Here is a 24854-nt window from a genome sequence, read left to right on the forward strand (position 1 = left end):
CCTGGGTCAGTCAGCAGACTAATCCCACTGAGCCACTCTCTCCCTACGGCCTCGTGTCCCTCCCACACCAGGGAACTGTAACAGTCCAAGCCTCACCCGTTTCTGCATTTTCCAATCCAGTTAGTTCTGTATCCATTGTCGATAGAGGTGGACACAAATTCCTCTGAAATTACATCCCTTCGATTAATGTGAATTCAACGTCCTTGGTCTAATGATTCACTGCTAATGTAATGGTTTCTCTGTAGCAGCAGTGTGTTTGTGTTATGACGAGAGATACCGGGGGTTTTGGAATGTGTGGCGTCCCCTGATGGGGGGGGGTGTTTCCTGTGAGCCCGAGAGCGAGGGACTCGCGGGCTTTTCTTCGGCAGAAGATGTAGGGAGAAGATGTCAGAACGGGGAAATCGTAGCCTGCAGGTCTTGGAATGGGGTTGTGAGTCGACCACGCCCGGGGGAAATCGATGGAGAACGGATAAACGGTAAAACAGTGAGCTCCAAGGAGCGCATTAGACTCTTTCCTTAAAATGGGCCTTTTTTCTCTTCGTTTTCTGTACCAACCCTCTAGTCAAATGAAGAATCATAAAGCCCAGTCGTTTAATTGCAAATGGTGAACTGCTGGTTATTTCGTGGGATTGATTTGTAACTGGGCAACACATCCACAGAAACGAAATTTCTCAGTTTGACCGGAACGGAGGCAGTGACGCCCCCCACCCCCACCCCCGACACCCAGAGTAACGCTGGTCTAACCTGAGGGTCACATTTATCCTCCCTCCATACCTGACCACGTGAAAATGTGACGAGATGGCACAGAGATGGAATCACCCAGTGTCTGATCGAAGGAGTGTCTAAAGGGACTGCGTGGAGGAAGATTCGCCCAGTGTCTGATCGATGGAGTGTCTGAAGGGACGGCGTGGAGGGACTTCATTCGTTCAGACTAAGATAAAAACTTGCATAGTTGTACCGTTGAGAGCATCCTCACCGGCTGCATCACTCACCGGTGTGGAGGAGCTACACTCAGCAATTTAGGAACAGCTTCTTCCCCTCGGCCATCCGATTCCTGAATGGACTCTGAAGCATTGGACACCACATCACTTATTTGTAATGGAAACCATTTCTGTTTTTATTTACATTTTAAATAATCAATTCAATATACGTGTTTGAATTACTTGTTTACTTTTATTATGCTTTCTTTTAGTATGCTTTCTTTTATTTATTATTATTTTCTTTCTCTCTGTTATGTATTGCAATGAATTGCTGATGCTATGTTAACAAATTTCACGTCACATGCCAGTGATAATAAACCGGGTTCAGATTGTGCTTCTAGTGGGAGTTTCACTCTATGTCTATCCCCGGGTGGCTGTGATGGGACGGTGTGGAATGTTTCGATCTATCTTAGACCCCCGGAATCACTTCCCTCTTCCTCTTTTGAATTTATTTCGAGGAGCCTTGCATTAAAGTTTGAACAATGTTCCCTCGCTCCATCGTAAGTGTTCTCCAAGGAGGATATGAAATAACACCGATTTTCGTTATTGATCCAGTTCTGAGGACGCGGCTGCACTACAAATTAGGAACAAAAGACAGTAAATCGCACTTCCATTGCACCGACTGTGATCAGAAAATGTCAAACACCCTCAACAAAGTCCGATCCCGTATTCAGACAGCAGGTGTCGCTGCTTTCACACCGTCTCATCAACTACTCCTCCGGCCAGACATGGACTGAACCTCCTTCTGCACCGTCCCACCATCACACACTCGCGGGGTCAGACACAGAGTGAAACTCTCTCTCTCTCTCTCTCTCTCTCTCTCTCTCTCTCTCTCTCTCTCTCTCTCTCTCTCTCTCTCTCTCTCTCTCTCTCTCTCTCTCTCTCTCTCACTCTCTCTCTCTCTGATCTAAACCCGAGGTCATAAATACCCCTTTCCATAATCGCCTTGAATCTAATGGCAATATCGTCCCTTTAAGTCTCGGACTGCCACGTGATGCAAAATGGTCACCTGCACAAACTTTTGTCACCTGCCTTGTTCCATTCCGCAGGAGGAGATCCAGTATTGCACTCTCTGGTTGGAAATATCTACCTACTGATGAAAGAAACTTTCTTGAAACCATTTGAGAAACTGGCCCACTGGAACTTTCACGGAATGGGGCTCACAGTTAATATCTGATAAAATATCACAAACTTATGTTTCTCTACACATTTGTTCCTCTGAATCCCCGGCACTATTAGGTGATTGATAATATGGCCCCATGATCGAGTTCATACCATTCCTATTCCTCAGTTCCGTCCAAAGATCCTCACCTAGACGTGTTCCCCGGTCTGTCCTGACTGAACACCGCCGTGACATTTTCCCTGACGCAAAGCCGCCCCTCATGTTTGCATTGTTTGCTCATTAGCACGACTAAACCAGCCGAATCCCAGAATATTAAGCTAACTTTCCTCCCCCTCCTGCAACTAAGTCTCACTACTGGCTACAATGACATGCTTCCAGACTTTGACTCCCGCCCTGAGCTCATCTGCCTTTCGTACAATACCTTCTGCATTGAAACGTACGCAGCTCAGAACGTGAGTCCGAACAGGCTCAACATTTTGCTTCCTGTCTTCGTCGGAGGCCTTAACGACATCTGTTCCAACAAGCTTTCTTCTATCTGTGATGGCATTACGGTTTTCATCCCCCTGTATCTCCAGTTGAATGTCCACTCCACCTATGTTTATGGCAAAAATTCCCGCTGAGATATTAGTTGAACTCAAGTTGATGTGTAAACTGAGAGAGATTCTCGCTGGCAGAGGAAGTGAAGGAGCTGAGCACGGTGAGGCAGAGAGGCGTGACCTCCGGGCAGGAGTCTGTGCTGCCCCCCAGTGTCCGCTTGGCAGAAGACAGGCTCTGTTGTGGTCGACGGCAGATATCAGTGTTATTCAGTTGACCGAAGGCCTCAAACTGCGTTGGTATTTTTCTGCTTTATACATATTTTTGTGCCTTCTGTCGTGTTTAAATGTTGATATCGGGTTTTGCACCATGTTTCTGGAGTAAGGCTGTCACGTTTGGCTGTATTCATGGATGTTCATGTGTCGTCCTGACTTGTGAGGCATACCTCGACTTGGTCATTTTAACCCGCCTATCCCGCCCAGAGGCATACAATCTGATGTGACTGTTATTGCTCCATTAGGCCACAGGAGGACGCTGTACTGGGACTGGATGTTTAACCCCTTTGAATCTCCGGACTGTCACCCAGTTTCCTGCGAACTGAACATTCGGTCTAGTTTCCTCCCAATATGACCCGATAGAGAGTCATCGTATAACGACAAGATAATGAGAGGCATTGAATGTGTGGTTAGTCAGAGGCTTTTATCCCGGGGCTGAAATGGTTGCCAATAGAGGACACAGGTTTAAAGTGCTGGGGAGTAGGTACAGAGTAAATGTCAAGAGTAAGTTTTTCACTCAGAGAGTGGTGAGTGCGTGGAATAGGCTGCCGGCAACTGTTGTGGAGGCGGATAAGATAGGGTCTTTTAAGGGACTTTTGGATAGGTACATGGAGCTTAGAAAAATAGAGGGCTATTGGTAAGCCTAGTAATATTTTTAAAGGTAGGGACGTGTTCGGCACAACATTGTGGGCCGAAGGGCCTGCATTGTGCTGTAGGTTTTCTATGTTCCTATTTTTCTATCTTTATTTTATCTTGCTAATGAACCCGACTTGCTGATTGCTTGCTGTTCAAACAAACGCGAGGCGCTGATTTATAATGCACACATTTCCCGCTCTCGAACTCTGATTGGAGGCTGTCTCAAGGGGAAAATATATATGAGTCTCTGACACCGTCAGTCAGACCCTGAGCGAGACCATCCCATACCATACCATGGTATCCATACCATCCCATCATACACACCCGGGGTCAGACGCTGAGTCAAGTTCCCTCACCAACAGTACAACACACAAGTTCAGAGTCAGACAAGGAGTGAAGCTCCCTCCGCGCTGTCCCAAATTTTCGGAAAAGGAGTGAAGCTCCCAGTCACAGTCGTATAACGTATTTCCGGAGTCAGAGAGAGACTGAATTTCCTTCAAAACTGTCCCATCACACACTGCTGAGGTCAGACACTCTCGGGATCAGACACAGAGTGCTGCTCCCTCCACACCGCCCCATGGCAGATCCCCGACATCAAACACGTGATGCTCCCTGGACACTGTCCATCGCAGACACAGAGTGAATTCCCTTTTCCCCATCCCTTCACACAAGCACGATTCAGATATTGTTTAGTTCAACTACAACTCTCCAGCTCAAAACCAGCACAATCACTTCACACACTACCCAAGTCAAAAGGAGAGCTAAATCCCCTCCGTCCTCCACTCTCCCCTCTCAGCAATCCCCATCACTCCGCCGTCCCAGTCGTCTGGAATTCTGTCTCGGGCACTGCGAGTGCGCGTGACAGGATGTGGAATATTCAGCGCGCACGTGCTCCCAGTTTTAATCAGCGACTCCAAATCCCGGGCTGGTGTCCGTCCCTCTGCAACGGGATGATAGACTCCCTCATCCGGAAACCACAGTCGGCAGCAACGGTACCGAGCGACAGGATGTGTTGAGAAAACAAGGGGCTGGTGAAGGACTCAGGCAGAATCGGAGAATGAGAACCGATGGGGCAGATAGAATACAGTGCAGGGAATCGTATGGTCCTGCAATTTGAAAATAAGATAAATAAAAATATTGACTATATTCTAGATGGAGATGATTTATTTTTTAACGCAGGCAAACTGTTATATTTTCTATTCCTTAACAGAATAGTCCGGGACAATTTCAACGCGGCCCAATAATCCCCTCATAACAGGTGTCTACACAAAATTCTGAACCACAGATCTGCTTAGAATGTATAAATTGCCTGTCTGACATTAATAAATGGAATGATATACCCTTAATTATTGTTTCAGAGATCAAAAATCCATTTCAATAGATATGGATCTAATCTGACCCGGAGCAGCTTTAATGTACAAATATTTGTTGCACCTGTACAAAAGTTAGAAATTTTTAGGTATTTCCATGTTTGAGCATTTTGGGTCACTTTAGGAAAACTCATCAAATTTCGGCTGAGAATGGCATTTGGGTGTTTTTACTGCTGTCACATGTCAGAACGGGTCAAACATGACCGGCAGAGTATGTAAGGGTTAAAAACAATTTGCGGTGCAGAGGGACTTGGGAGACTTCGTGCAGCTTTCCCAGAAGTTTAACCTGCAGCTTGAGCCGGTCGTGATGAAGGCAAATGCGAGGACTGCATTCATTTCGAGAGGACTGGGACGTAAACGCAAGGACGTCAGTCTCAGGCTCAATACGTCATTGGTGTGGCCACATTTGGAGTTTTGTGAGCAGGTCTCGATCTCTTATCTCACAGGGGATGTGAGACATTGGAGATGGTTCCCGGGAATGATAACGGGATTGAACGTGGTATTGTAGGAGGTGTATTTGACAGCTCCGCGAGACAGAACACCCACACACAGAGATTCAAGAACAGCTTCTTCCCCTGCGCCATCACATCTTTCAATGCATCAGCAAAAACTCGACATATTTGCGGTGTTTATTAATATTTGCAGTTTACATTAATTGTACATCTTTGCGCAGTACTGATCCTTCAAAAGAACAAATTCCAGGCGTTATAAGTTTCAGATAATAAATGAAATAGCGATTCTTGAGGAAAACATCCGATAAGAGTGGACAGGACACTTGGCCCGCTGGTCTTCTCCGGTCACACTGAGTACAGGAGTCGGGAGGTCACGTTGCCGTGATACAAGAGGGGCACAGACAGAGGGAATGCGGACAGACTTTCACCCAGGTTTGGGTTATCGAGCACCAGTCGGGACAGGATTGAGGTGAGAGTGAATTGAAAGCAGAAAGAGAGAGGGAGAGAGAGATCAGGGAGACGGAGGGTTCAGAGAGAACGGGGAGGGTAGACAGAAAGTGTCTGGGAGAGCGAAGGAGAGAGAGATGTAAGAGGTGTGCAGAGGGAGAAGAGAAAGAGTGGGCGGAGAAAGTTTGAGGAAATAAGGGGAGGCGAGGGGGTAGAGAGAAAGGTAGAGGGAGCGCGGAAGAGCGGGACGGGGGAATGGCGAGAGAGAAGGGGATAGACGGCGAGAGGGATTTGTCGGTGTCTGGTGGGGCGAATATGATTGCAACAAGAGGAGATGGAGTAGGAGGGAGGGACAGAGAGTGTGGGGAGGGAATTTGAAAGGATTTAGGAGAGAGAGAGAAGGAGGAGAAAATTGGGGCAGTCACTTGATTCATGTCGACTCCACTGGCTGTTGGCAGAGACCCTGGATCTTTTCAGGAACATCCGGGAACAAAGGTGCCGACTTCTCGCAGATGAACCGCCGATCGGGAACATCACAAGAGTCACCACTTCCGCACCGTCTGCAGACGGTCGTTCCAGAGGGCTTGTACAGGAAACTCTGGCCAACAGTCCTGTACAGGAGGGTTAAACAATTTCAACAGAGACAAAACAGCTTCAGTGGAGGACCCGAGCGGAGTCCGTCCCCAAGCTAATCCCATGAATTCGATCTCTCCTAATTGCCTGTATGAGTTCTCAAACGTCCCACACAACCACTCTCCCCCACGTCCCCGTGCCGGTACTCAGAAAAATACCACGGTCCCAATGTCTCCCCACAGCCCTGTGTCAGTTCCCTAACTAATCGTACTGACCCAATGTTTCACCACAGCCCCGTATCCCCCAAACTAATCCCACCGAACCGCTTCCTCACCACAGACCACTTTCAGTCCCCATACGAATCGAACAGGCCCCTCTGATCTGTTTCAGTCCCCGAACAAACCCCACTGTCCCACCGTCTCCCCACAGACCTATGTCTGTCCGAAATGAATCCCACTGTTCCACACTCAGCCCTGTGTGGTTCCAGGTTCATTTCGTTGTCTCTTCCTTTACCCAGAGCTTCGTGTCTGTCTCCTGACATATCCCACTACACCGCGCTATCCCCATACCCTCTGGTCCGCCTCCAGACATATACCACTGGCACCCTCTCTCCCACCTCCTAGCCTCAGTTCGCAAACTAATTCCGTTATCCCATTGTGTACCACCGCCCTGTATATGTCTCCAAACTAATCCAAACTACTCTCTCCACTCAGATACATGTCATTCACCAAACGCATCCCACTGTTGCTCCCTTTGCTCACAGCCAGGCGAAAATCTCCAAAATAATCCCACTGCACGTCGCTTACCAAACCCACATGCATCAGCACGAAAATAATCTCTGTCACTGATCTCTCCCCACTGCCCTCTGTCAGTTTCCAAAATATTCCCACTGCAGTGTCCTCCCCGACAGACACTTTCAGCCCGAAAATGTTCCCATTGTACAGCACGCTCCCGACAAACTCGGACTGTCTACAAACAAATCACAATGCCCCTCCCTTTCCCCACGAAACTAATTCAGACCGTAATCCCAATTGCTCCCGTCAGGACTATGTCAATAACCAATCTTCACCCCACAGATTAGTGATAATCTCACCCGTTTTCGCATTTTTCAATCCAGTAAGCAGGTTTGTTGTCCAGAAGATTGTGGGATACAAAGCGCTGGGAAGTTAAATTAACTTGATTAATGCGTAGAATCGAAAAATATGTACTTCTCTCAGCTGATTACAACAGAAATCTGGGATGGGTCTGTCTGGAAGGAGCTTCATTCCGTGTCTGACACCGGGATTGTGTGATGGGACGGTGCGGACGGAGATTCACTCTGTGTCTGACCCCGGGAGTGTGTGAAGGGACGGTATGTAGGGTGAATCACTCTGTGTCTGATCCCGGGAGAGTGTGATGGGACGCTGTGGAGGAAGCTTCACTCTGTGTCTGACCCCGGGAGTGTGAGATGGGACAGTGTGGAGGGCGATTCACTCTGTGACTGACCCTGGGAGTGTGTGATGGGAAAGTGTGGAGGGATATTCACTTTGTATCTGACCCCGGGAGTGTGTGATGGGACGGTGAGGAGGGAGCTAAACTCATTGTCTGACCCGGGGATTTTGTGATGAGACGGTGTGGAGGGAGATTCACTCTGTGTCTGACGCCAGGAGTGTGTGATGGGACGGTGTGGAGGGAGAGTCACTCTGTGTCTGACCCCGGGAGTGTGTGATGGGACGGTGTGGTGGAAGGTTCACTCTGTGTCTGACCCCGGGAAAGTGTGATAAGACGGTGTGGAGGGAGATTCACTCTGTTTCTGACCCCGGAAGTTTGCGATGAGTCCTGTGTTACTGTGTGATCTTTTCGAGCTGTGACACATACCGCTTCATCACTTGAATTGATTTCCAGCAGCCTTGAGTCACGGTTTGAACATTCTTGCTCCGCTTTTTGGAAAGTGGTATCAAACGTGGATACGTAATAACACCGGTCTTTATTTGTGACCCAGTCCTTGAAACATGTTTGCTCTGGAAATCAGGAATAAGAAGCAGTAAGACACAGAGTGAATCTCGCTTCACACTTTCCTGTCACACACACCCGGGGTGACACACAGAGTGAAATTCTCTCCACGGGGTACAATCACGCACACCTGAGGTCAAGCACAGAGTGAATATCCCATACACAACGTCTCATTGTAAATTAACAAAGATCAGACACAGTGAATTTCTCTCCACACCATCCATCACACACTCCCGGGATCAAGACACAGGGTGAATAGAACATGGAACATAGAATAATACAGCACTGTACAGGCCATGTGGCCCAAAATGTTGTGCCTATACTTAAACCCTTCCTCCCATATATCCCCCTACATTAATTTCCTCTATATGCCTGTCTAGTAGTCTCTTAAATTTCACCAGTACATCTGTCTCCACCATTGACTCAGGCAGTGCATTCCACAAACCAACCACTCTCTGAGTAAAAAGCCTTCCTCTAATATCCCCCTTGAAATTTCCACCCCTTACATTAAAGCCATGTCTTCTTGTATTCAGCAGTGGCGCCCTGGAGAAGACGCGCTGGCTGTGCACTCTATCTATTCGTCTTAATATTTTGTATACCTTTATCATGTCTCCTCATCCTCATTCTTTCCAAAGAGTAAAGCCTTAACTCTTTCAATCTCTCTTCATAATGTATACTCACTAAACCAGGCAGCATCCTGGTAAATCTCCTCTGTACCCTTTCCAATGCTTCCACATCCTTCCTCTAGTGAGGGACCTGAACTGGATACAGTACTCCAAGTGTGGCCTAACCGGAGTTTTATGGAGCTGCATCATTACCTCGTGAATCTTAAACTCTATCCCTTGACGAATGAAAAAGTAACAGTCCTGAAGCTTTCGTAACTACCCTCTCTACCTGTGAGGCAACGTTTAAGGATCTGCAGACATACACCCGCAGATCCCTCGGCTCCTCCACACTACCAAGTATCCTGCCATTTACATTGTACTCTGCCTTAGAGTTTGTCTTTCCAAAGAGTAGCACCTCACACTTCTCCGAGAGGAACTGCATCTGCCGCTTCTCAGCCTACTTCTGCATCTTGTCAATGTCTCCCTGCAGTCTTTGACAATCCTACACACGATCCACAACACCACAAACCTTCAGGTCGTTTGAAAACCTGCCAACCCAGATGTCTACCCCCACATCCAGGTCGTTAATAATATTCACGAAAAGTAGGAGTCCCAGAACCGACATTGTGGGAAACCACTAGACACAGCCCTCCAATCCGAATGTACTCCCTCCACCCCGACCCCCTGTTTTCAGCAGGCAAGCCAACTCTGAATCCACCTGGCCAAACTTCCCTGGAGCCCATGTCTTCTGCCTTTCAGAATAAGCCTACCGTGTGGAACCTTATCAAATGTAGGTTCCGGTGAGTTTTGTTTCGTTAGTTTAGAGTTATAGAACATGTCAGGCAGGATGTTGGAATGTACTCCTTGAAGGGTGAGGGTAGTCAGGGAGACTCTCTGTCGCTAACAACGACACCTGCAGGAAGTGCATCCAGCTACAGCTCCTAACCTCCGGATCAATCCCGAGAATGATGAGTTTATAGATAGTGGTTTCAGGGAGGTAGTTACGGCAAAGAAGCAGCGCACCGGTAATTGGGTTATCGTCAGGCGAGGGAAGGGGGGAAGGGCAGACAGAGCAGGGATCCCACGTGGCCTTCCCCCTAAACAACATGTATACCGATTTGGATTATGTTGGGAGGGATGACTTACCTGCGAGAAGCTGCGGCTGCCGGATCTCTGGCACTGAGTCTGGTTCTGCGGTGCAGAAGGGAGGGGGCAGAGGAGGAGAGCGGTAGTGATAGGAGACTCGATAGTTAGAGGTATAGAGTAAAAAAAAACCTTCCTTTAATATTCCCCTTGAACATTCCACCCCTTACCTTAAAGTCATGTCCTCTTGTACTGAACAGTGGTGCCCTGCAGAAGAAGTGCTGGCTATCCACTCTATACATTCTTCTTAATATCTTATACACCTCCGACATGTCTCCTCACATCCTCCTTCTCTCTTTGTAAAACCTTCGCTCCCTTAATATCTGATCATCATCCATACTCTCTAAACCAGGTAAATCTCCTCTGTACCCTTTCCAATGCTTCCGCATCCTTTCTATAGTGAGGCGACCAGAACTGGACACAGTACTCCAAGTGTGGCCGAACCAGGCTTTTCCAGATCTACACCATTTCCTCGTGACTCTTAAACATAGAACATCGAATAGTACAGAACGTTACAGGTCCTTCGGCCCACAATTCCTCCATATACTTATCTCGTAGTTTATAAAACTTCACTGGTGTATCTGTCTCCACCACTGACTCAGGCAGTGCATTCCACGCACCAACCACTCTCTGAGTGAAATACCTTTCTCTAATATCCCCGGTGAACTTTCTTCCCCTTAACATAAAGCCATATCCTCTTGTATTGAGCAGTGGTGCCCTGGGAAAGAGGCGCTGGCTGTCCACTATATCTATTCCACTTAATATATTGTATCCCTCTATCATGTCTCCTCTCCAGGCATGCGTTAACGTTCCGTGTGTCAGACACACGCATGAACCCAAACCCAAAACCTCTCACACAACCCCCATTCCCGCCATAGCTACTCATCACACGCGCACAGTGTCAAACACAGAGTCCCATCGTACATACATGGGGTGAGACACAGTTTTAAAATCCCTGCACCGTCCGATCACACACTAACACGGTCAGACGCAGACTGAATCTCCCTCCCCGCGGACCCATCACATACTCCGGGCGTCAGACGTGGAGTGATGCTCTGTGCTCACTGCCTTTTATAAACGCCCGGGCTCAGACGTGGAGTGAAGCTTCCATCCATATTGTCCCATCAAACAATCTCGGAGACAGACACAGACACTCATTCCAGCGGTCCGACGTGATGTGAAGTTTCTTACACACCATCCTGTCTCACTTTTCCCAGGTCAGATTTTGAGTGTGAATCTCTCTCTCCACGGCCCTATCACACTCTCTAGCGGTTAGAAACAGAAGGAAACTCCCTCAGCGCACACGACGAATATCGGAGTGAGAGTGATTATCCATCGTCAGTTTCTCAACTCAGCACACAGCAAATTACAGACACGGAGTGAAGCTACCTCCACACAACCCCATCTCACACTCGCGAGTTTAGAACAGTGTGAATCTCCGTCTTTACGTCCCATCACGCAATTCCTGGAGGGTCACAGAGTGAGGCTCACTCCGAACCGTTCCATCAGAACCACCTGTGTTTTCACACAAAGCGAAGCTCCGCCCAGACCCTCCCATGGCACACTCACGGGGTCAGACTCCCTCCACAATATCTAATCACAAAATCGTGTGTCACATAGAATAAACATCCATCTGCACTGTCCCATCACCACTCCTGGAATCAAACACAAACGCTCACTCTCTGCGATCCCTTCACACACTCCCGGATTCAGACACAGAGTGAATCCCCCTCCACACAATCCCGTCAAACACGGCCGGATTCAGAGTGAAAAGCTCTCTCCACCTTGCCATAACACACTTCAGGGGTCAGGCATGCGGTTTATCTCTCTGGGCAGTGTCCCGTCAGGTAATCCCGCTGTCACACACAGAATAAATTTGGATCCATTAGACACTCCCAGAGTGAGCCATGGAGTGAAGCAGCAATGTTACGACTCACAATCCCGTGTTCAAAAACAGAGTGAATCCACCTCCACAACCTCCCATCACACTGTCCTAGATTCAGTGTCAGACGGAAACACCCTTCATGTAGTCCCATCATGCTCGCCGAGTCAAACACAGTGTGAATCACCCTCCATCCCAACTCTTCACACACTTCTGATGCCAAGCACTGAGTACCGCTTCCTCTCCCCATGCCTGCCCTGTGATGAGGAGCGGGTGAAAGAGGGGGATGATGCCTCACCTCTTCTGCTGATCAGCAATTCACAGATTTGAGCTTTGGCTTCTTTGACAGATCTGTACTTCGTTTCCATCTCAGTGAACTGGAGACGGAGATTGTTGTTCATTCGTATAAGATCGGACAGATTAGAGTTTCGGTGCCATGTTTGGTAAGACTGACGAATCTGTGACACTGAGAGAGATGGTGACGGATGTTTAGCGTTTACAGTGACACGTGAGTTAGCGTCACGCTACCGAACTGGTCACAGAGAGTGTTTTGTCAGTGTCCCGGTGAAGAGTGTCACAGTGAAGGATGTGCTGATGGCACAGTCAGAGGCGTAGGCGCCACATTGTCTGGCGTGTCTGTTTCACGCTGAAGGGTTATCAATGTCCCGGTGAAGGTTTTTTTGTTGTTTCCGTGGGGGTCTGCGTCAGTATCGTGCGAGGAATGTCCGAGTTGCTGTGAGAGGAGTGTCGGTATCACTGTGATAGGGGATTCTGTGCCCCGGCGGGAGGTGTGACGGATCACAATGAAGTGTATCTCGATGTCAAGTCGAAGAAAATGTCACGGTGAGGGCCTCGTGGTGTCATGGTGGGTGGAGTATCTGTGTCACGGTGTGGGGTGCGCTGGTTTCACAGCGAGGGGTAAGTCTGTATCACGGTGAGATTCATGTCATGGCCACGGTGTGTGTGAGAGTGTCACACTGGGGTATGTGTCGGTGTCACGGAGAGGACTATGTCGGTGTCATTGTGAATTTAGGTGTCTGCATCACGGTAAGGGGTTTGCCTGTGTCAGGGTGAGGTGTGGGTAATTACCTCAGTGATCTGTGCATCGGCGTTATGTTGAGGAGCGATGCTGTCACGTTAAGGGGTTTTACAGTGACGTCTGAGTATTTATCACGATGCGGTGCGGAGCGGATCACATTGAGGAGCGTGAATATGTCACGGTGTACGTAACCTCAGCGTCACGGTGAAGTACGTGTCAGTGTCACTGTGAGGTGTGTTTCAGTGCTGCCTTGAGGAGTTTATCAGTAACACCGTCAGGGACATGTCGATGTTACTGAAGGGTACCATGCGGTCAGTGTAACTGTCATGTGCGTGTCACAGCGATGATCGTGTCGGTGTCGCGGGTAGGAGTGTATCTGTGTCTCGTTGAATGTCGTGACCGTAATACGGTAAGAGAATTGTCAATGTTATGGTGAATGGCGTGTCGGAGTCAGCATGAGTCTTGACTGTGTTACTGTCAAGGCAGGGTTTTTATCACGGTTAGGGGAGTGTCCGTGTTATCGAAGATAGAGCATAGAATTGTACAGCACAGAACAGGCATTTCGGCCTACAATGTTATGCCGACCCGTAAACCCTGCCCCACATACCTGTCCAACAGCCTCTTAAAATTTACTGATGAATCTGCCTCCACTACTGATTCAGGCACGAACCATTGTCTGACTAAAAAAAAAATTAAAATCTTCCTCTAATATCCCCCTTCAACTTCCTACCCCTTACTTTAAAAGCAGGTCCTGTTGTATTGAGCAGTGCGCCCTTGGGAAAGAGGCGCTAGCTGTCCACTCTGACTATTCTTCTTAATATCTTGCATACCCCTACAATGTCTCCTCTCATCCTCCTTCTCTCCAAAGAGTAAAGCTTTAGCTCCCTTAATCTCTGGTCATAATCCACACTCTCTAAACCAGGCAGCATCCTTGTAAATCTCCTCTGTTCCCTTTCCATCCTTCCTATAGTGTGGCGATCAGAACCGTACACCAGGTGTGGCCTAACTTGAGCTTTATAGAGCTACACCATTAACTCACTTAATGATGCTGTTGGCGAGGAAAACCGACCAGGTGTGAGCCACAGTGACAGGGCCTCTGGCACTGAGTCTGACCCTGTGGTGCAGAAGGACGGGATGGAGAAGAGGAGAACTGTCGTCATTGGAGACTCGTTAGTCAGGGGAGCAGACAGGACATTTTGTGGATGTGAGAAGGAAACCCGCATGGTTTGTTGCCTCCAGGTTTCCAGGGTCCAGGATGAATCAGACCGGGTGCTTGACATCCTGATACGAGAGGGAAAGAATTAGTGATACATGTTGGTACCAACGACATAGGCTGAAAGAGTGATGAGGTCCAGAAGTGTGAGTTTCGGGAACTAGGCAGAAGGCTAAAGATCAGGAACTCAAGGGTTGCGTTCTCAGGAATGCTGCCAGTGTTACGTGATAGTGATGGTAAGAATTGAAGGAGATGGCAATTGAATGCGTAGCTGAGGAGCTGGTACATGGTGCAGGGTTTGAGATTTTTGGATCGTTGGGATCTATTCTGGGGAATTTAGGACGTTTACAGATTAGATGTGTTGCACCTGAAGTCGAGGGGGAGCAATATTCTTGCAAGTATGTTTGCTAGCATGGTTCAGGAAGTTTTAGACTAATTTGCAAGGGGGATGGGACCCGGAGCGATAGAGAAGTGAAAGAAGTGCATGGAGTAAAGCCATATCAAAAATATAGAGAAGCATTGAGGAAAGAGAATCAGAATAAAGGGTGTAAAGATAGTAACGTAGAAGGGCGAAAGTCTATGTAGAATGCAAGAAGCATCATGAACAACGGTGATGAACTGACAGCTTGGATACATGAATAGAATTATGATGTAGAGGCCATGACGTAGACTTGGCTGGCACCAGGGCAGGAATGGATTCTCAATATTCTTGGACTTCAGTGCTTTAAAAGCAATAGAGAGGTGGGAAAGGTACAGAGGGGTGGCATTACTGGTCAGGGATACTATTACAGCTGCAGAAATGGTGGGTAATGTAGCAGGATCCTCTTTTGAGTCTGTATGGGCGGAGGCAGGGAAAGGTAGGCAGTTACTGTACCTGGGGCATTCTACTGGTAGCAGCAGAGGTACAGAGGAACAGATTGGAAAGCAGATTTTGAAAAGGTGCAAAAATAACAGGGTTGTTATCATAGGTGACATAAACTTCCTAATATTGATCGGCACGTGTTTAGTTCCAAGGGCTTGGATGGTGCAGAGTTTGTTAAGTGTGTCCAGGACGGATTCCTGTCACAGTATGTTGACAGGCCGATTAGGAGGAATGCCAGACTAGATCTAGTATTAGGTAACGAACCGGATCAGGGCACAGATCTGTCAGTGCGTGAGTATCTGGGGGAGAGTGATCACCGCTCCCTGGCCTTTAGCATTATCATGGAAAAGGATAGAATCAGAGAGGACAGAAAAATGTTTAAACGGGGAAGGGGAAATTATGTGGCTATGATTAGCATCATAGCCTCACACCTACTTGCGGGTGTGAATTGGGCTGATGTTGTTGCAGGGAAATGTACTATGTATATCTTGCAGGACATTAGGGATAAAATTGTCCCGGTGAAGAAGATAAAGAATGGTAGGGTGAAGGAACAATGGGTGACAAGTGAAGTGGAAAATCTATTCAGGTAGAAGAAAGCAGCATACATGAGGTTTAGGAAGCAAGGATCAGATGGGTCTACTGTGGAATACAGGGTAGCAAGAAAGAAGCTTAAAAGGGGCTGAGAAGAGCAAGAAGGGGTAATGAGAAAGCTTTGGCGAGTAGGGTAAAGGAAAACCCCAAAGCATTCTTCAATCTGTGAACAACAAAAGGATGACAAGAGTAATGGTTGGACCAATTAGAGATAAAAGTGGGCAGCTGTGCCTGGAGACTGCTGGGGTGAGCGAGGTCCACAATGAATACTTCTCTTCGGTTTTCATCAATGAGCGTGTATTTGCTGACGGTAAGGTCAATATAAGTGAGGTTGATGTTCTAGAGCAAATTTATATTAAGGGAGAAGAGGTGTTGGAGTTGTTAAAATGCATTAGGACGGAAAAGTCCCCGGGGCCTGACGGAATACTCCCCAGGCCGCTCCACGAGGCGAAGGAAGAGATTGCCGAGCACCTGGCTAGGATCTTTCGGTCCTCGTTGTTCACGGGAATGGTACCAGAGGATTGGAGGAAGGCGAATGTTGGCCCCTTGTTCAAAAAGGTTAGTAGGGATAGGGATTGTGTACTAGGGATATAAAATACTGCTTAGGCCACACTTGGTTCTGGTCACCGCACTATAGGAAGGATGTGGAAGCACTGGAATGGATAGAGAGGAGATTTAACAGGATGCTGCCTGGTTTAGAGAGTATGGATTATGATCAGTGATTAAGTGAGCTAGGGCTTTACTGTTTCGAGAGAAGGAGGACGAGAGGAGACTTGATAGAGGTGTACAAGATATTAAAAGGATTAGATAGTGTAGACAGCTATAATTATATTAATTATAGAAAGTGTGCCTTACGTCTGTGGTGGGAAAGCAGTTGGAAAAGATTCTTGGAGATCGGATCTATGAGAATTTAGAGAATCATGGTCTGTTCAGAGACGGTCAGCATGGCTTTGTGAAGGACATATCATGTCTAACAAGCCTGATAGATTTCTTTGAGTTGGTGACGAGGCATATAGATGAGAGCAGTGCAGTGGATATGATCCGCATGGATTTTAGCAAGGCACTTGACAAGGTTCCACACAGTATGCGTATTCAGAAAGTCAGAAGGCATGGGATCCATGGAGATTTGGCCGGGTGGATTCAGAATTGACTAGCCTGCAGAAGGCAGAGGGTCGTGGTGAAGGGAGTACATTCCGAATGGAGGGTTCTGACTAGTGGTGTCCCACAAGGATCTTTTCTGGGACCTTTAATTCCCGTGATTTTTTTAACGACCTGGTTACTGTGGTAGAAGTGTGGGTTAGCAAGTTTGCGGACGACACAATGGTTGTTCGTGTTGTAGATAGTGTAGAGGATTGTCGAAGTTAAGGGGACGGAAATTCAAGGGGGATTTTGGAGAAAGGTTTTTCACTCAGAGAGTGTTTGGTGCGTGTAATGCACTGCCTAAGTCAGTGGTGGAGGCAGATTTAAGAGGGAAGTTTAAGAAACTACCAGACAGTTATATGGAGGAATTTAAGTTTGGAGTTATATGGGAGGCAGTGTTAGAGTGTTGGCACAACATTGTGGATTGAAGGGCCTGTAATGTGCTATGTTCTCACAACTCTTAAACTCTATCCCTCGACTTTTAAATGCTAATACCCCATAAGCTTTATTAAGTACCCTAACTACCTGTGAGGCAAATTTTGGGGACCTGTGGACATGTACACCCAGAGACTCCTGCTCCTCCACACTACCATGTGTACTGCAATTTACTTTTTATACTGCCTTGGAGATTGTCCTTACAAAGTGTATCACCACACACTTCTCTGGGTTGATCTGTCTTTCATGAAGCCATGCTGACGATCCCTGACCAGACCATTATTCTTTAAATATCCATAGATCATCTGTCTAAGAATCTTTTCTAACAGCTTTCCCACGCCCGACGTCACGCTCACTGGTCTATAATTATCCGGACTATCCCTACTACCTTTTTCGAACAAGAGGGCAACTTTCGCCTCCCTCCAATTCTGCGGTACCATTTTGTGGAGAACGAGGACATAACGATCCTTACCAGAGGCTCAGCAATGATTATCCTCAACTCGAGGAGCAGCCCGGGGAAAATTCCGTCAGGCCCCTTAACCTTCCCGTTCTCATGAATTTTAACAACTCCAACACGTCATCTCCACTACAATCAACATGCTCTAGAACATCAACGTTCGTCATATTGTCCTCACCGTCATCAAGTTCACTCTCATTGGTGACTACCGAAGATAAGTATGCATTGAAGACCTCGCTCTCTTCCGCATTCGCCAGGCACAACTGTATCCCATATTTATCTCTAATCAGTCCTTCCTGCTCTCCTGCCTTCTTTTCATTCTTCACCGAACGGAGGAATGCCTTACCTTACCCGCCAAGGCCTTCTCACGTCCGCCTCTGGCTCTCCTGAGCCCCCTCTTAAGCTCCTTTCTTGCTATCTTATATTACTCAATAGTCCCATCTGTTCTTTGCTTCCCAAACAGCATGTATGCTGTCTTCTTACACCTGCTAGACTTTTCACCTCACTTATTACCCATGGTTGCTTCACCCTACCATTCTTTATCTTACTCACCAAGACAAATTTATCCCTAACATCGTGCATGAGATTCCTAAACAACGACCATATGTCCTGTGACTAGTTGTGTGCCTGTGGCTAGTGGTGTGCCCCAGGGATCAGTGCTGGGTCCATTTTTATTTGTCATCTATATCAATGATCTGGAATGTAATGTAGTAAATTGGATCAGCAAATGTGCTGATGATACAAAGATTGGAGGTGTAGTGGACAGTGAGGAAGATTTTCAAAGCCTGCAGAAGTATTTGTACCAGCTGATAAAATAGGCTGAAGAATGGCAGATGGAGCTTAATATAGACAAGAGTGAAGTACTGCACTTTGGAAGGGCAAACCAAGGGAGAACATGCAAGGTAAATGGTAGGGCACTGAAGAATTCAGTGGAACAGAGCGATCTGGGAATACAGATACAAAATTTTCTAAAACTGGCGTCACAAGTAGATAGGGTCGTAAACAGAGCTTTCGGCATACTGGTCTTTCTAAATCAAATTATCTAAGATAAGAGTTGGAATGTCATGGCGAGGTTTTATAAGACATTGATGAGGCCAAATTCACCTACTTAGTGTATAAGTGGAGTGAATGCAAGCAAGCTTTTTCCACTGGGTTAAGGGAGAATAAAGAAACGAAGTACATGGGTTCAGGGTGAAGGGCGAACAGTTTAAAGGTCACATTAGTGGGGGCCTCTTCACACAGAGAGTAGTGGGAGTGTGGAATGAGCTGTCATTTGAAGTGGTGACCTCAGGCTCACATTTGTCATTTAAGAAAATCTTGGACTGGTACATGGATGAGAGGTGTAAGCGGTGATATGGTCTAGACGCAGGTCTGTGGAATTAGGCAGTAAAAATAGGTCAGCACCTCCAAGACGAGCCAAAAAGCCTGCTTCTGTGCTGTAATGTTCTATGGTTGGCAGTTGTGTGTCCGTATCACTTTGAGCGATGTGTTGGTGGGGGTTGTGTCGGGGTCACGGTGAGGGGTGTCTTGGTCTCACATTGAAGGGCTTTTCGGTGTAATGTTGGGAATGTGTCTCCATTTTTATTCTGTGCTGTTTGGTCGTTGCGACCGGTGTGAAACTCACCGTGAATCCTCCAGCAGATACCCGTGATAATGAGGGCCGCTGTTAAAACGCAGATTAGCCATATGCTTGAGTCTGATCGGTCTCTCCTTGCGGGTCGTTCACTTCCCATGTCGTCTGTGGAAAAAAAAATCGTTTCGTGACTTTGTTAATCGTCATTTCCCCTGATCTAATCCACCCCTGCTCTTGCTACTCTCCGCGTTCAGATCAGTCCTTGCCCTCCTGAAAAAGCAATGAACGGAAATGACAGAAAAGAATCTCCACATGCAGCTCGAGTTCAAGAACTCTCCCAAATACTCTCATGCACAGTACTGACAAACCTTCCCGCTAGGATATCAGCTCCACTCCATTACAGAAGTAACCCGTCTTCCATCTCTTCTATACAGATACAACCTTTCTTGGAAAAAAATTTACAATGATTCCAAATTTTGGAGCCCTCCCTCTTACACCACGTGCTAAACTGTATGCACTTCTTATATCTGGACTCACTGGGAGGTGCAGTAGTCCTGACCCTTCATTTAATAGCTAACTCCCTGTCAAAACTTTGCAAAACTAGCTTTCCACACACACGGATTTCATTTGTACATATATGCTGCTCACTCACACACTTAAGAATCATAGAGAAGGAATGGTGTGCTGAGAAAAGGGGTTGGAATGGGAGGAGAGTGGGGCCACAGAAAGTGTGTTCAGATTGCAGCCGTCGGAGCTGAACGTGTGAGTTGCCATTTTCTTGCTCCTTATCTGTAATTGGAGTCTGCTTAATCGCCGAAATCCACTGACCTATGACTAAGTGTCCAAGAAAGAAGAAGGAAACAATCCCATCACACACTCTTGGAAACATACACTGCGTAACGCTCCCTCCGCAAAGATCCATCACAAGCTCCACGGTCATACACAGAGTAAAGCTCTGTGAGTGGACTGTGTGCTGTTGGAAGAGGCCGGCAGGGGAGAAGAGATGAGGCGAGGGAAAGGGTGGTGAGATTGAAGGTTACGGGAAGGTTTGCCAGTGCAATTCCGCATGGTTTAAACAAGATTTGCAGGGGGAGGGGAACCAGAAAGTCAGAGAAGTTAGTGAGGTGGAGGAGGATAAAGGTCATGCGAGAACTGCAAGTATAGTGCTTGGAGAAAAGCCAGATCTAACATATAAAGAGGCTTTGTGGAAAGAGAAGCAGATTAAAGGGAATAAAATGTGGTAAGGTATAGAGGATAAAATTTGCGTACTGCAATGCAAGAAGCATCAGGAAGAAAGGTGTTGAACTGAAAGCTTGGATACATACATGGAATTATGATGTCGTGGCCATTACAGAGACTTGGCTCGCTCAAGAGCTGGAATGGATTCTCAATTTCCCTGGATTTCAGCAATTTAAAAGGGATAGAGAGCAGGAAAAAGGGGAGGAGGGGTGACATTATTGTTCAGAGACACTATTAAAACTACAGAAAGGGTGGGTAATGTAGCAGGATCCTCTTTTGAGTCAGTATGGGTGGAAGTCAGGAACAGGAAGTGAACACTTACTCCATTGGTAGTATTCTATTGGACCGCTGGTAGCAGCAGAGATATCGAGGAGCAGATTGGTCGGCAGACTTTGGAAATGTGCAAGAGTAACAGTGTTGTCATCGTGGGTGACTTTATCTTCCCTAATATTGATTGGCATCTGATTAGTTTCCATGGTTTGTAGGGGACAGAGGTTGTTCAGTGTGTCTAGGACGTATTCCTGTCACAGTATGTTGACAGGCCGACTAGGGGGGGATGCCAAACTAGACCTCGTATTACGTAGGTAACCGGGTTAGGTTAAGCATCTGGGGGACAGTGACCACTGTTTCACGGCCTTTAGCATTATCATGGAAAAGGATAGAATCAAAAGAACAGGATATTTTTTTTAATTTGTGAAGGACAAATTATGAGGCTATACGGCTGGAATTTTCGGTCGTGAGTTGTGATGATGCTTTTGCAGGGAAATGTACGAAGGACATGTTGTCGTTGTTTAGGGATCTCTCTCCGAATGGTAAGATTACAGTTGTCCCGGTGAGGAAGCTAAAGAATGGTAGGGTGAAGGAACCATGGGTGACAAGTGAAGTGAAAAATCTCGTCAGTAGGAAGAAGGCAGCAGACATGATGTTTAGGAAGCAAGGATCGGATGAAGTTATTGAATAATATATGCTACCAAGAAAGGAGCTTAAGAAGGGGCTGAGAACAGCAAGATGAGAGCATGAAAATGCCTTGGCGAGGAGGGTAAATGAAAACCCCGAGCATTCTTCAATGATGTGAAGAACAAAAAGATGACTGAACTGTAGGTTGGACCAATTTGAGAAAAAGGGGGGAAGATGAGCCTGGAGGCTGTGGAAGTGAGCGAGGTCCTCAATGAATACTTTTCTTCGGTATTCACCATTGAGAGGAAACTTGATGACGGATAATATGATTAGGTTGCTGTTCTGGAGCAGGTTGATATCAAAGATAAGTCTGTGTTGGAGCTGTAAAAATACTTTAGGACGGATAAGTCCTCGGGGCCTGACAGAATATTCCAAAGGCTGCCCCCCTCTGGCTTGGATCTTTATGTCCTCGTTGTCCACGGAAATGGTACCGGACCATTAGAGGGAGGCGAATGATGTACCCTTGTTCAAATAAGATAGTAGGGATAGTCCGGGTAATTATAGACCAGTGAATCTTACGCCTGTGGTGGGAAAGGTGTTGGAGAAGTTTCTTAGAGATGAAATCAGTTGATATTTAGAGTACTATGGTCTGATCAGTGTCTGTCAGCATGGCTTTGTGAAGGGCGGATTGTGTCTAACAAGCCTGATAGAGTACTGAGTAGGTGATCAGGCATATAGATGAGGGTAGTGCAGTGGGTGTGATCAACATGGATTTTAGTAAGGCATTTGATAATTTTCCACGCTATAGGCTTATTCAGAAAATCAGAAGTCATGGGATCCAGGGAAGTTTGTCCAGGTGGATTTAGGATTTGCTTGTCTGCATAAAGCAGAGTATCGTGGTGGAGGGAGTACATTCCAATTTAATGTTTGCGATTAGTGCTGTCTCCCCAGGATCGGTTCTGCGACCCCTAATTTCCGTGAATTTTATAAACAGCCTGGATCTGGTGCTGGAGGGGTGGGTTGGCAAGTTTGCAGACGACACAACGTTTGGTGTTGTTGTGGAGAGTGCAGAGGATTGTCGAAGATAGCAGATACATTGATAGGATGCAGAAGTGTGCAAAAAGTTGCAGATGCCTTCAACTTGGAGAATTGTGAAGTTGTACACTTTGGAAGGAAAAACTCCATGACGGAGTACAAAGTAAATTGCAGGACATTAGCTAGTGGGGAGGAGCAGAGGGACCTGGGGGTCATTTCCACAGATCCCTGAAAGTTGCCTACCAGATAGTTAGGGCAGTTAAGAAAACTTATTGTGTGTTATCTTTCATAAGTCGAGGGATAGAGTTTAAGAGTCTCGAGGTAATGTTGCAGCTCTATAAAACAATGGTTAGGCCACACTTGGAGTACTGTGTGCAGTTCTGGTCGCCTCACTATAGGAAGGATGTGGAAGCATTGGAAAGGATACAGAGGAGATTTAGTAGGATGCTATCTGGTGTAGAGTGTATGCATTATGATCAGAGATGATGGGAGCTCGGGCTTTACTCTTTGGAGAGAAGGTGGATGAGAGGAGACATGATAGAGGTGTACAAGATCTTAAGAGGAATAGACAGAGTGGACAGCCAGCGCCTCTTCCCCAGGGCACCACTGCTCAATAAAAGAGGACATGTCTTAAAGTTAAGGGGTGGGATGTTCAAGGGGATATTAGAGGAAGGTGTTTTACTCTGAGAGTGGGTGGCGCGTGGATTGCACTGCCTGAGTAAGTGGATGAGGCAGATACACAAGTGAAATTTAACAAACTACTGGACAGGTATATTGAGGGAGATAGGTTCGCAGGTTATATTGGAGGCAGGGTTCATGGTCGGCACAAAATTGTGAGCCTAATTGCCTGTATTGCATTTTATGTTCTATGTTGTCACATTGCCATACGTTACTTATTCGTCATTTGCACCCATAAAGCCTCACTTAGAGGAATTGTCTTTCCTGTCCTGACTGTCCACTGCGGTGACATTTTCTCAGCCTAGTAATGTCACCCCTCCTCCTTCAATTCCTTCCGCTTTTTCACGACTAAAAATAGGGAAACTAGAAAATTCGTGCTGTCCTGGTTGCTCCTCCTACACTCCGTTCTCAATAATGGCTGCAATATCATATTCACTGTGTTGATTCATTCCCTGAGCTCCACTGCTCTTCTTTGAAGCTTCCTGCATTGAAATATACGGAGCTCAGGGCACCCGTCGCGTGATGCACAAACTTTTGATTCCTGCCTTTGTCTGAGGTCTTGGCAATATCTGTCTCCATATCGATTCCGCTATCTGCGCTGAACCGCATCCCCCTTCAACTCGAGTTCAAAATACTCTTCCAAAAACTCTCATACACAGTACGGACAAACATTCCCAATGGAATATCAGTTCCCCACAGGTCCAGGTGTAAACCGTATTCCATCACTTCTATACAGATCCCACCAAATTTTGGAGCCCTGCCACTAACACCACGTGCTAAACTGCCTGCTCATCCTCTGTCTGTACGCACTGGGCCGGTTAGTGGTCCTCTCCTTTAAGTTAACAGCTAAATCCCTGACCTCACTTGGCAAAACCAGCTTCACATACAGACCGATTTCATTTGTACATATATGCTGCTCACTCACCCACTTAAGAATCATAGAGAAGGGATGGTGTGCTGAGAAAAGGAAGGAGCGGAGATTGGGGCCACAGAAAGGGCGTTCAGTTTGCAGCCGTTGAGGCAGCATTTTCCTGCTCCCTATCTCTGTTGTGAGCCTGTTTAAACGCCGAAATCAACTGACCCATGGCTAGGAGTCACAGACAGAGCGAGAATCCCTCCATACAATCCCATCAGACACTCCTGGAAACATACACTGAGTAAGGCTCCCTCCGCAACGATCATCACACACTACTGGGGTCAGACTCAGAGTGAAGCTCACTCCAAATTGTTTCAACAGACACTCCGGGGTCACACACGGAGTGAAGCTCCGTCCACACCGTCCAAACGTAGTGTCCCTGGGTCGGATAACCAGCGACGCTCCCTAAATATTATCTCATCACACTCCCTGGGCCGGACATGTGAAGTACCCCCCGCACCATCGCATCACACCCTACCGGAGTCAGCAAAAGTACGAAACCATTTCCTTCTTCCGTTCTCCCAACTCACAAATACCCAGACTTTCGGCTTTCCAGTAGTCTTGAATCGAGTGTGTCTCTCGGAGATGGTGTGTGTCTGTGAGCGGATTGCGTGCAGCCGTTAGAGGAAGGAAGAGGAGGAGAGAGAAGGCCAGGGAAAGGGTGGTGAAAATGCAAACACTGATGCAAGTGGTGTGGGAGCACATGAACGGCCTGTGCATGCAGAGTTGTGGAGAGATTCAGATCCTGGCGATCGATATCCATGGTA

At 47.1% G+C, this 24854-nt stretch overlaps 1 protein-coding gene across 1 annotated transcript; it reads right to left on the reverse strand.

Annotated features, from left to right (window-relative positions):
• Positions 1 to 5203: 5203 nt before the first annotated feature.
• LOC132387116 (killer cell lectin-like receptor subfamily B member 1A) lies at positions 5204 to 24603 on the reverse strand. The gene is made up of 6 exons (XM_059959471.1): positions 24566 to 24603; positions 19374 to 19487; positions 12311 to 12478; positions 8248 to 8390; positions 7484 to 7548; positions 5204 to 6428 (listed from the first exon to the last, which is right to left on the reverse strand). Exons 2-6 carry the CDS (start codon positions 19480 to 19482, stop codon positions 6248 to 6250), a joined length of 666 nt encoding a protein of 221 aa, XP_059815454.1. The 5' UTR covers positions 19483 to 19487; positions 24566 to 24603; the 3' UTR covers positions 5204 to 6247.
• Positions 24604 to 24854: the final 251 nt, after the last annotated feature.

The sequence above is a fragment of the Hypanus sabinus genome, unplaced genomic scaffold (genome assembly GCF_030144855.1).
Source record: "Hypanus sabinus isolate sHypSab1 unplaced genomic scaffold, sHypSab1.hap1 scaffold_154, whole genome shotgun sequence".
Classification (NCBI taxonomy): domain Eukaryota; kingdom Metazoa; phylum Chordata; class Chondrichthyes; order Myliobatiformes; family Dasyatidae; genus Hypanus; species Hypanus sabinus.

What these genes read in the sequence shown, in the direction of transcription:
- LOC132387116 (XM_059959471.1), bottom strand. Translation starts at nt 19,482, where the DNA reads ATGGGAAGTGAACGACCCGCAAGGAGAGACCGATCAGACTCAAGCATA. An exon ending in ATTGCTGATCAGCAGAAGAG is followed by an intron (nt 8,391 to 12,310) that starts GTGAGGCATCAT and finishes CCTGATTTCCAG; the next exon opens with AGCAAACATGTTTCAAGGAC. An exon ending in TCAATTCAAGTGATGAAGCG is followed by an intron (nt 7,549 to 8,247) that starts GTATGTGTCACA and finishes TTAACTTCCCAG; the next exon opens with CGCTTTGTATCCCACAATCT.